The following is a 12553-nucleotide window of genomic DNA, read 5'->3' as shown; positions in this document are numbered from 1 at the left end:
AACTACATTCCAGAGATTGTTTCAACTCAATACATTTCTTTTTTTTTTTTTAAGATTTTATTCATTTATTAGACAGAGAGAGAGAGAGAGCACAAGCAGCGGGAGTGGCAGGCAGAGGGAGAAGCAGACTCCTCGCTGAGCAAGGAGCCCGATGCGGAACTCGATCCCAGGACCCTGGGGTCATGACCTGAGCTGAAGGCAGACGCTTAACTGACTGAGCCACCCAGGCGTCCCTCAACTCAATAAATTTCTTTATCTGTCCCTTTTCTTCATCAGACTTTGAAAATAATTTTTAAAGAAAATTATATTTAAAAATCTAGATACTCATTCTTCTCTCATAAAATATTATTTCTCATGAATTCATAAGTAATAACGTGTTTAGAAAGGCTCATATACTACATTTTATACATTTTATAAATTTATAATTTTAAATTTATATAATATAGTTTAAAATTTATAATTTTAAGTTTTATATAATATAGTTTTATAAACCTGATGCCAATAAATACAAATTTCAAATATAAGGACCTTTCTTAAAAACAGCTTAAACTGATTTTACATTTTCATCATTATTTTTTCTAGAATTTAAACTGCCAGAATTTACTTGTTAAATACAGAGGTTCTTACCCATATTAATACTAAGTGTTAATGAAAAATTTAAAAAAGTGGTTATATTTATATTTTAGTTTCTAAACATGCCCTAGAAACGTTTTCATCCAAAGCTTAAGATACTCTGGGTTTTGTGAGATCATACCTTTTTAAGATAATCTCTGAAAAATTCCTATGCAGTCCCCATGACAGTTTTGATGATAGTCTGACTTTAGAATGAGATACTCTCCTTCTCTGCAAGCATTGCAAGCATCTCCGCAAGGTTTCAATTTCTTCTTTTCTGTTAACTACCTTTCTCTTTAAATAAAGTTTAAGTCTTCTCGATATTACATAAAAACTTTTGCTTCACTCTTGCAGCTTTTTCTATCATCCTGTTTCTCCCCTTTCACAAGACTTGAGCATTCTTTCATATGTCATCTCATCCACAGATTCATCTTTCCAACACTTATTTTCTTCTTTTACACTAAAATCGGAGTTTCAATCCTGGAATTCCACTAAAAAATTTTGAGGGTCATCAAGGATCTTTTTTTTAAAGTCTTTATCCTGCTTTACTTCTCAGCAACAGCTGAAAACAATGACCATACCCTCCCTCTGCTCTCTAATCCCATTTTATTTCTAAATGACAGCAACCGCGGTTAGTCCCTGACCTTTGCTATTCCTCTTATCAAATCCTCTCAGAGTTGGTTAAATCTCAAGGCTTCAAAACCAGATTCTCTAATCTACATTTCCAGCCTTGACCCCTTTACTGAGGTCATCTCTACTTTTTGATCTTCCTTCTCGTTCCTCATAGACAATATTCTCAACCACACACTCAAAAACCATTACCTGATGTGGATTACCTTTATAGACAGCTAATTTTTTTAAATTTATTTATTTGAAATAGAGAGTGCATGAATAGGGGGAAGGAGCAGAGGGAGAGGGAGAAGCAGACTCCCAGCTGAGCAGGGCTCGATCTCAGGACCCTGAGATCATGGTCTGAGCCGAAAGCAGGCGCTTAACTGACTGAGCCACCCAGGTACCCCTAGACAGCTAACTTTGTACATTTTATGTTGACTCTTTTTGGTATTACTTTGAGTGTATTGTTATTTTGTCATCTCAGGGGGGCACCCTTACCCTTAGGATGCTGACCACCATACTCTGTCTTGCTTTTCTTTTCTGATGCAAATGTTTCTCCCAAGGGTCAGACTATCAATTGTTTGCCTTTGTTTTCTTTTGAATAATTTCCTATTCCATAGAGATTGGATCTTATGGAAGTCTTCTTCTGAAGTTCTTTTCAGACACATACTTGACTATATTGTTTGGAAGCTTAAGTCAGCCTAGAGCTATCTCTTCTTCCCAATCCAGACTTCACCTCAAAACTATGTCCATCAAATATCTTAACCCAGGTAGTCTCTGGCCTGGGGATTCATGAGATAAAATCCTTCTAGAGATGTTAGGACTATGGACTGAGTTGGTTGAAAGCTAAGTGTTTGTTTCACAGGGTAGACCTTAAAGTGGCTAATAATTTTATGTCACAACCCTAATTCATTTCCATTGGAATCTACAGAATACCTACGGATATTCTTACAAACTTTACAAGATTTGATAGCTTCCTTAATAGATTTCTATATGACACCGTAGGGGGACAACTCCTGGCATTCTCATTCACATATCGTCACCTTACTTGCTCAATGAAAACTATAGTAATACAATGTGACTAATTTATAGGAAATCTAGAAAAAAAATAATTTTTGATTCCCATGCAGTCCCCATTACAGTTTTGATGATCGTCTGACTTTAGAAACTTTCGATGTTTCTTTGGCCACAAAAAGGACCAGTCAACAGAATGTGCTACTTCCCCTGATAGGTATAGCTGTATAATGAAATTTGCAAGGATGCAGCTTCTGTGACTAAAAGAAACTAGTGGTAGGTGCATCTACCTCATTGATCCAACCTAGGACTCACAATGCAGTCTTCTCATCTTAAATCATTGGTAGCCTCTCCTATGAAGGAGGGTATAAATGGCATGATAATCCGGTTCTGCTTGGTAAATAGTTATATAGTTTGCACTACGTATCAATAAGTTGTAATCCCGGATTGCACATTAATCTTTTCTGAGATTCGATTGCTAAATCTCTGAAAGGCTGATTAACTCAAATTAATGAAAAAAAAAAAAAAGTTCCTGAACTTGCAGTGAATGCTAGGAGCACTATGTTACTATGTAAGGCCCTGATTGAGCAGTCATTTCCACTTTTTCACTGGCATCTCTTTTCCTTTTCAAAATCCAACAAAGAGAAAAATATATTCCTTTGAGAAAAATGTTTGCATAATGATCTAGTAGTCATTCTTGATGAAGTCAACAAATTACAAATTTATAATTACAAATCACAACAAATTATCATGAAAGTAATCCATTCTCAAATCTCACGGAAGGGTTTAGATTACAAGAGAAAGTCAGAATTCAATATCAAATTATGACTCAAAGTTTCGGTTTTTTAAACATACTGAAAAATATTAGTAGGGACTCGGACGTTTGTATGCCAATATTCACAGCAGCATTACTAACAGTAGCCAAAAGGTAGAAAAACTCAATTGTCCACTGCCAGATAGATAAATAAAATGTGGTATGTATAAAATATTGCTTATCTTAGACTACCACAATCTTTTTTATTACAATCTTACTATAAAAATTATTAATTTATGAATTCAGTCAACTTCATCTATAAAGAGGAATTATACTACCAGTAGCAAGTAGCAACAATATGAATACAATAAACATTTTTATTAGTGAGAATTTTCATATTATCCAAAATGGTCTTATATACTACTACTAGAGAAATAAAAATTCCTTTTCAGTAGGACAGAAATTAAGAGACTGACTTACCAAACTTGTACTTAACAGGTTTTCCTGAAGTTGTTCAATTTTGCACGCTTGTTTTTTGACTGTAACTTTTAACTTGGCATTTTCAACTTCAAGCCTAAAATGAATATTTTAAAATTATTCTCACACATAAATTTTAAAAGTACCGTATAATTTCTAAACAAACATCTGACGGTCTTACATAAATTCTTAAAAATTTAAAAAGTAGAAGATTTGGCAATTGTGCCATTTTTCTGGTTGTGTTTTATAGTTAATGTGCAAAATTTAAAGATAATATGCAAAATTTATGCATTTCCAAATAGCGCAAAGCTGGAAGTTTTATCCAGCTTAACAATGATGTACTTATTATCATAACTGATATATTTCTCATCCTACACTGCTTCTCTGCTTTATAAATACTCAAGTATTTTCTGTGCTGCTTTAAATTGTACTTTTGCACGTGATCTTTCGACGTCTCAATACATCTTACAGCCTCTGCATGTCGATCTTGTGCTTCTTGCAACTAAAAAAGAAAAAAAAAAGAAATACTTTTAACTACTGGCAATCTAGTATAAAACCACCATCAGCTGTTTTTGTAAATAAAATTTTAGTGGACACAGCCACACTCTCCTCTACATACTGCTTTATGGCTACAGCAGATTTGAACTGCTGCAACAGAGACCTATGGCCTACGAAGCCTAAAATATTTACAGGGAGTCTGCTTCTCTCTCTCTCTCTCCCTCTGCCCTTCCCCGCTGTTCCTTCTCTCTCTCAAATAAATAAAATCTTAAAATAAAATAAAATATTTACAATCCCCTTACAGAAAAGTTTGCTGACTTCTCTAGTTACTAAAATGTCACGTTTTTAATGTTTTTAAATTATATTTTATCAGCTAAACCTACAAATTTATATATTGGTCAAAGGGGGAAAGATACGAAATTACCTTATGGTAAACATTTCTGTTTTTGTATTCGAAGTACCACATCCATTCTACTTTTAAATATTCACATATGTGAATGACCATGGCTGTTCCAGTGATTATAAAAGTTAACATGTTGCTTTCAGTGACAACTAGATATTTCATGGAATAGTATGAGAGGCATTATCTTCGTAGGAACCAGAATGCCTGGGGTCTGAACACTGGGTATTAGCTGTGTGACCTGAACAAATTACTTAAAATTTCTGTGTCTCAGTTTCTTCTTCGTAAAATGAAGATAAAAATAGTATCTACACACTGGGATGTTGGGAAGATTAATTTAGGAAGTATACATGAACTATTTATTTTTATTTTTATTTTTTAAAGATTGTATTTATTTGACAGAGAGAGAGAAACAGCGAGAGAGGGGACACAAGCAGGGGGAGTGGGAGAGGGAGAAGCAGGCTTCCCGCCGAGCAGGGAGCCCGATGCGGGGCTCGATCCCAGGACCTTGGGATCATGACCTGAGCCGAAGGCAGACGCTTAACGACTGAGCCACCCAGGTGCCCCTATACATGAACTATTTAGAAGGGTATGTGGCACATACCAGATTCTGTCTGCAATTAGCATTATTGTTGTTGCTGTAGGTTATGTTCTAATAATATTTCATATTTTAGGCAGATGGTAGGCCAATGAAAGTGGTCTCTTATACAAGTTACACTGAAATCGTTCTTCACACCACTGAAAGTGGCAGCAAATGGGGAGCATGAGGCCCAGAATACATCCTCCATACTTCAAAAACTTTTACCAATTCCACTAGCTAACAGTACTTTTTTCCACTTATAATAATTTTAACTTACTGCCTCTCTATACTACTCAGTGGACAATCTCATGGACTACAGGGCAAATAGTACCTCCTAGACTGAGTAATAAATATTTACATGACCATCAGAGGCAAGGTAAAGCCACTGACGTGGAAATAATGGACTCTTGCTAAATCAACATTCCCAAATCATTTCATGTTTATATTATCTTAGCAACTGTCTGTGTTACACTGCTTTAGCAAGTACTCTGATGAATACATTAAGGCTACGTGGTATGGCATATCAGAAAAAACTGTCCCCGGGGGCGCCTGGCTGGCTCAGTGGTAAGAACATGCGACTCTTGACCTTGTCCTCATGAGTTCAAGCCCCACGATGGGTGTAGAAATTACATAAATAAATACACAAACAAACAAACTTTAAAAAAGAAAGGTTAAAAAAAAAAAAAAGAAAAAAGAAAAGCTTTGCCCGGAGCTTTATAGTTGGTAAAGTAATCTCAGTACTGGCTGCAAAATGAAGAAAGGCAAATATAGCTGTTTTTCCACAGTGAGGGGGAAAAACAAACATTTGATTGAACACTTCTCCTCTGTCAGATTAAATGCTTTCAATTTTACATTTAATTGCTTAAAATACATTTAGAATAAAAGCTTTGTTATGTCAATGTTTTCAATCAGAAATTATTGATATGGTATAATGTACTTAATTTTATCCTAAACACTGTTAAGTTAAAATATTCTCAATTTATACAAGGATAGGTACCATGCATATCCCATATTTTCCCCCTTAGATAAATGTGTACTTAGAAAGACAAAATTATCTCTCACGAAAAAAATAAAACCAATGTAAAATAAAGGACTAAATTGTGGACTAAATTGTTCTGCATAGACTACATGAGACACGTGTGAAGAGAGTAAAGTCAGTGGGAATTAGAATAGTCAGAGAGAGCTTCCTGGAGAATGAGAGACTATGAGCCAGGTCTGAATAGTGTAGGACTAGGCAAGAGGAAGGGAAACTAAGAGGACAGAAAGGACAGCATGAGTAAAAGGCTGAGAGATGGTGAAATCAATCCAATTAACTCAGAGGATAAAATCTGATGGCAGGGAAATAAAAACAGATGTCCAGACAACAATTAAATCAACGTTCAGAGCAGCATTATTAATGGCCATAAAGTGGGAAACAACCCAAAGGTGCATCAAATGATGAATGAACAAGGGTTTTGGCCCACAATGGAGTACTGTTGGACAATTAAAAAAAAAAATGAAGCACTGATATATGCTATAACACAGATGAACCCTGAAAACATTAAGTAAAAGAAGCTAGTCACAAAGGACCACACATTGTGTGACCCCCTTTATATGAAATATTCAGAATAGGCAACTCTATAGAGGCTGAAAGTAGACTGGTGGTTGCCTGAGGCTGGGGGCTCAAGGGCTAAGGGTTTCTTTTCAGGGTGATGAAAATGTTCTACTTGATGGCAGTGATAGTTGCACAACTCTATGAATATGATCAGAAACACTGAACTATACATGTTAACTGGGTGAATTGTATGGTATGGGCATTATATCTCAATAAAGTTTTTAAAAAATCCAATGGGGGCGCCTGGGTGGCTCAGTCATTAAGTGGCTGCCTTCGGCTCAGGTCATGGTCCCAGGGTCCTGGGATCAAGCCCCACATCAGGCTCCTTGCTCGGCGGGAAGCCTGCTTCTCCCTTGCCCACTCCCCCTGCTTGTGTTCCTTCTCTCGCTGTGTCTCTCTCTGTCAAATAAAGAAAATCTTAAAAAAAAAAAAAACAAAAAACAATGGCAGGACCCATTCTTAATTTCTTAATTCTCTCTTTTGGGTGTATATACTACACATGATCTGACTATTTCTATGCATTTACAATATATCTAAAAGGAAAAGAAAATGAAGGAAATGCCTAAGTTCAACTGGTTTGTAAAATGACTTTTCTGTACAAGTTATCCTAAAATCAGTACAGATTCTATATCCGTTCATAAAAGTGAACATGAGAAATAAGACCATTGTCTGAAACATTCCATTAAGGATTATCTTCTGATTTTGTATGGCTCACCTCATCATGGTAACAGAGATATCATTAAAAAACATTGCACCTGGGTGGCTCAGTTGGTTAAGCATCCAACTCATGATTTCAGCTCAGGATCATGGAATCGAGCAGGCGTGGGGCTCTGTGCTGGGCAGGGAGTCTGCTCGAGATTCTCTCCCTCTCCCTCTGCCTCTCCACCCATTCACGCGTGTGCCTGCGCACGCACTCTCGCTCTCTCTCAAATAATACATAAATCTTTAAAAAAGTTGTTTAGTAGGAAAAAAAAGTCCCTCAATTTCTGTGAGGAATGATGCATAAGTCTCACCTTTCCTAAGGGTAAATACTGTAAGAAAAAAAAATGTATAACACAAATAGCAGAATGAAAGTCAAAGTTTAAGAAATAAGTGCATTGTGAAGATACTAAAATTACACTAAATTATAATGAAAATACAAAAGAAAATGGTTCATAGAAATTAGCATCCTAAAACACTTTGTATTAACCTGGTACAGATTAACTGTTGACATGCTACATTTAATAAATACCTGACTTCTGATTTGACCTAATTTCTTCCTCAAATCCTGTGTCTCATCTTCTAAATTAATACGGCAACGTGATGTAACCTCCAGCGAAGCCTCTGACATAGATTGTTTTTTTAGGGCATCAGCCAGTTCTAGTTGAAGGTGTCTCACAGCTACCTAATAAGACGTTTCTGCTACTGATTTTATAAATTATCTTACTATTAAGTTATATTAATAATATATAACTCTAACATATGTACTTCGAAAAATATCACCACATACAGGTGTTATCCTCCTGCCTAGTCAGTGTTATGTTACTTAGATAATTAATTCAGCCCCACTCTCCATTCCTTGTTGATGAATCTGCAAAGCTTCCCACCCTACTGAAGTCTCAAAAAGAAATGGGTATACAGGTGGGCCTAGCAGTGGTAAATTCTACATGATGACATGGTTTCCCTCTTTTTTATTAGAGGCTTAAATTAATGTCAAAGTTCCTCACATATTCAATCCTCTGCTCAAATCCTTCCAATAGATTACTATCTCAGAACAAAAGTGAAGTCATGCTAATGGGCTTCAAGGCCCTAGATAACCTGGCTTTCACCTCCCTCCCTGGCCTCCATTCCTGCTACAGTACAAGAATCCTGCCACCCCTCATTAGTCTGAAAATGGAGATCCAATGCCAAATTAAAATATTACAGATACAATTCTCTTTGTATTGGACAAACTTATGCCCAAATGATAGTCATTGAGCTTTGAAATAAGCAAATTATTTGTAAAATTGCCTTAAAAAATTATAAATAGCAGTGGGAAGATTAAATCAAACAGTTTTGCTAAAGCTCACCATAGTTGTCCCAAATTATGATTTAATGAAAAGTGCCTGCAAAGAGTTAAAAGGTCATAAGACACACGATTTCAGACTAAAAATTCAAATTTATATAAATAAAAATAAAATTATTTCAACCTAAAATGTATAAAAAGCTACCAAAGGAAAAGTACTGAGATACAGCGTCTACACTTCAGTTCATGTGGGAAATCTGGAGTAAACCGTCAAGTGAATCCACTTAATTGAATCTCAATTTCAACATGCTCATTGCAGGTATGAACATTTCCATTTATCTGTTCATCATGGTATTAAAATGTGGTGACAAAGATTAAAATTATTATTTTAGCAGTATAAGACTAAATTATTAGTATCAGCCTACTATTAACAATTTATAACTTAACCTCTTAAACTTTCATAGATGACACAACAATTTTATTCAAATTAAAGCCCCTCTCAAGTCTAATTTTTATTTGCTGGATATAAGTTATGCTGAATTATAGTCTATATATTTTTTATGTTCAACTAGATTCAAAATTCAGCCATAATCATTCAGGTCACGATCTCGGGGTCATGAGGCGGAGTTCTCTGATGTGGAGCCCTCTTGGGATTCTCTCTCCCTCTCCCTCTGCCCCACTCCCATTCTTGTGCAGGTGCACTCTTTCTCTCTAAAAAAAAAATAATAATAATAATCAAATATTACTTTGAATTTTCTCTTAGAAAGCTTCAAAAATATTTATCTTTCTGGATACTAACTTCTCTTTCTACTTTCTCCTTTTCATACTGATACATTCTTTCTTTTAAAAGATTGCATTCATTGATTAACTCTCTATTGCTTGCTTCCAGCAAAAGACCTTGTTTTTCACTTTCAGCTTGAAGTTTTTTTATGATACCCTGAAACTGGTCTTGGATATTAATTACTACATGTTCTTTACTGGCAGCTTTGTTGTGAGCATCATCTAGATGCTGTTGAAGCAACATATTTTCACTTTGTAGTTGAGATAATCTCTCCACTAAGGATTCCTGCTTTCCAATGTATTTATTCACTTGATCTTGTTCATTTTGATACATGTGTTCCATTTCCTTTTTCTGACACTGTGTTTGACTTAGGTCTCTCTGTACACATTCTAGAACCAAAGTCTTTTCCCTGAGAGCATCTCTTGTGTGATGGAGCTCAATTTCTAAAGTATTGAATTCACTTTCAGCTTTAGAAAGGTTTTGAGAAAGAAGCTCATTATTTTCTTTTAGGTTAGACACATCAAAATTCAGTTTGTCCTGCAGACAAAACCATTCATCTTTTGCTCTCCAGAAAGCAAGTTCTAGGTCTCTTTTTGACGCCTGACTTTGATCATAATCCTCTAGAGCAGTAGCTAGTCTAGCTCGATATGATTCAACTTGTGTGTCCAGTCTTTCTTTGTTTTGCTTTTCATTCTCCAGTTTAGACTTTAGCATTGTATTCTCAGTGGTCAGAGCATCAATCTGTCCACTATATTCTAATATTGTTTTTGTTAATGTTTCCTCATTCAGTTTTATGGCCTTTAGAAGACTGACATTTTCTTTTATAATTTCAATGTCTTCACAATATTTCTTTTCCATTTCCTGGTTCTTACTGTTTATTGTGTCTATTTCCAGTCTTAGCATGGCAATTTCATCCTGCCACATGTGGGTTTTAGGCAACAGATCTTTTTCTTCTTTATGACTATTAGAAATCTAAGTAAAACAAAGGAGACTTTTAGCTGGAACTCAATAAAATGACATTATCCTGATTTTCTCTGAAATTAAAGAAAAACCTGTGTTTATACAATGAACAGGTTGCAGTAAGTGGATATCCCAACTGGAAAAAAATAAAGTTGGGTCCAAACCTCAAACTTGATACAAGCATAAATTCCCAAAGTTTCAAAAATTTAATTGAAGACAGTGAATGCATGAAAGGAGAAAAGAAAGCAAGACACAATTTTTAAGAATCTCAGACCTGCAAAGGTCTTTCTCTGATTTACAACAAACCCAGAAAGCCTGACATAAAAGATTAATAAATCTGATTACACTAAAAATTGAATTTACACTCTGATATCTGACACAGCTACCCCACGATAAAATCCAGAGCTCTGCCTTTATTTTGACAGATTCAATTTCCTAAAATTCTTTTTTCCTGGCAATATTCCATACAAATTCTACTTTTCTAACATTTCTATAGTCACATATAAGAATTACATCTACTGATAACTGACAAATCCAGTCACTATACTATAAACACTTCTACCGACATCAGTGAACTTTTTAGTTATCACAATTCTAGAATGGAGAGGTTAAAAACATTAAGTGAGCTGCAGGACTTTCCCCAGGTCTTCTCACTCCACTACTAGTGCTCTTACACCAAACCACAGCTCTTCTCTAGTGTAAATCATACATACAATAGAAGCCTTATATTTCAAAATACTGATGGTACATAAGGTAAAATTTGTACAGCTCTTAGAAAAATCATGAGATTATTTGCTGCTGCAATAAGTTTAACTTCCTCTTCATGATGTTTAAAATGTTTAAAATAGGGGAAAATACACGGAGCTATTTTATTAGGAATAAAACACTCATCAATAAGTTGTCATTAGCATATAATTGTTTCAAAAGCGCCTTGTAATGAAATAGGATACTACTTGGAGCAAATTGCTACTTTTCTCAAAAGTAGAGACTAAATCCAAAAGAAAGTCTCTCAACAGGCTACACTCTTCTCCTGTTCATCAGTGGCAGTGTTAAGCTAGCTTCTCTTTCAATACAGAGGTGATGAAGCAACTGCCAAAAATTGAAACATATGTTGTTAGTAGCAATAGTTTTGAGCATATGGAAAGTTCAACAATTCTTATGGAAAATAATAAAAGCCTCTCCTTTGGATGAGGACATGATGAATGTCACTATTTGACTCTTGCAGACAAACGCATTTAAATTAAGGATATTACTTTATCCACTGGACCAAAAATGTCACCACCCCCTATGGCCCCCAAATACACACACACACACACACACACACACACACACACATATATATATATGTTTTAAAAATCCTCTATGCTTTCCATGATCTACAGTGTTGGTTTTTAATTTATATGTATGCATACATGGAGAAAAAATAATAATTTCAGAAAATAAAATGTATATACATACAAATACATACACACATGTACTTAAAAATAACTAAAGAAAATACCCCAGAATTCATTCTGTTATTACCCACTTCAATCTCCTTTTGTTTGCAAAGGTGATTCTTTAGAATTCCATCTTGTAATACTCTGGCATTCTGTTCTCGAGAAAGTTGTAACTTAGCGTCATTTCGCTCCTCTACAACCTAGAGACATATTTTCATTAGGATTTTGGATCACACCATTACAAAGACAAAAGTCAGGGGCGCCTGGGTGGCTCAGTCGGTTAAGCGGCTGCCTTCAGCTCAGGTCATGATCGCAGGGCCCTGGGATCGAGCCCCACGTCGGGCTTCCTGCTCGGTGGAGAGTCTGCTTCTCCCTCTCCCTCTGCCTGCCTCTCTGCCTACTTGTGCTCTCTCTCTATCTCTCTGCCAAATAAATAAATAAAATCTTTTTAAAAAAATTCAAAAGTTTAAGAGAACTTAAAAATAATGTTCAAAAGAAGTAGCCTTTTTAAATACAAGGATTTTTATCCTGCATGAATAACTCAAATTTTAATTTAAATGACAGCTAAATTTGTCATAAGGTAAAAATACAAGAAGATAAAGTATGTGAAAATAAAATTTCTTTACAAAACATTTAACCAGTTCCATCATAGTCTCAAGGCGATTTAGCCTGTATTTTAACATAAAAAATCCAAAACTGGGGTGCCTGGGTGGTTCAGTTGCTTAAGTGTCCTACCCTTGGTTTTGGCCCAGGTCATGGTCTCAGGGTTGTAAGATCCAACCCTGAGTCGGGCTCTTCATTCAGCGCAGAGTCTGCTTGAGATTCTTTTCCCTCCCTCTCCCTCCCCA

At 35.6% G+C, this 12553-nt stretch overlaps 2 protein-coding genes across 2 annotated transcripts in view; both read right to left on the bottom strand.

The window, feature by feature from the left end:
• The window catches only part of LOC135364298 (ankyrin repeat domain-containing protein 26-like), a 362531-nt gene that overhangs the window by 37729 nt on the left and 312249 nt on the right, over positions 1–12553 (bottom strand).
• On the bottom strand, positions 1324–12355 carry LOC135364620 (ankyrin repeat domain-containing protein 26-like). The gene is made up of 7 exons (XM_064593502.1): positions 12332–12355; positions 11768–11905; positions 9325–10278; positions 7773–7925; positions 3901–3971; positions 3473–3566; positions 1324–1434 (listed from the first exon to the last, which is right to left on the bottom strand). The coding sequence occupies exons 1-7, from the start codon at positions 12353–12355 to the stop codon at positions 1324–1326; spliced, it is 1545 nt and encodes a 514-aa protein (XP_064449572.1).

Source organism: Mirounga angustirostris, unplaced genomic scaffold, assembly GCF_029215605.1.
Source record: "Mirounga angustirostris isolate CCGP_5_RB_7025 unplaced genomic scaffold, mMirAng1.0.hap1 SCAF_5, whole genome shotgun sequence".
Taxonomy (NCBI): Eukaryota; Metazoa; Chordata; class Mammalia; order Carnivora; family Phocidae; genus Mirounga; species Mirounga angustirostris.
This window is presented reverse-complemented; position numbering and strand designations above follow the sequence as displayed.

Bases quoted from the DNA above. Each gene is read 5' to 3' on its own strand.
- LOC135364620 (XM_064593502.1), bottom strand. From the start codon at position 12,355: ATGATGGAACTGGTTAAATGTTTT. The intron at 3,567-3,900 runs GTACAATTTAAA...TATTCATTTTAG, and splicing joins TCGAAAGATCACGTGCAAAA to GCTTGAAGTTGAAAATGCCA. The intron at 1,435-3,472 runs GTAAGTCAGTCT...AATCCACATCAG, and splicing joins ACCTGTTAAGTACAAGTTTG to GTAATGGTTTTTGAGTGTGT.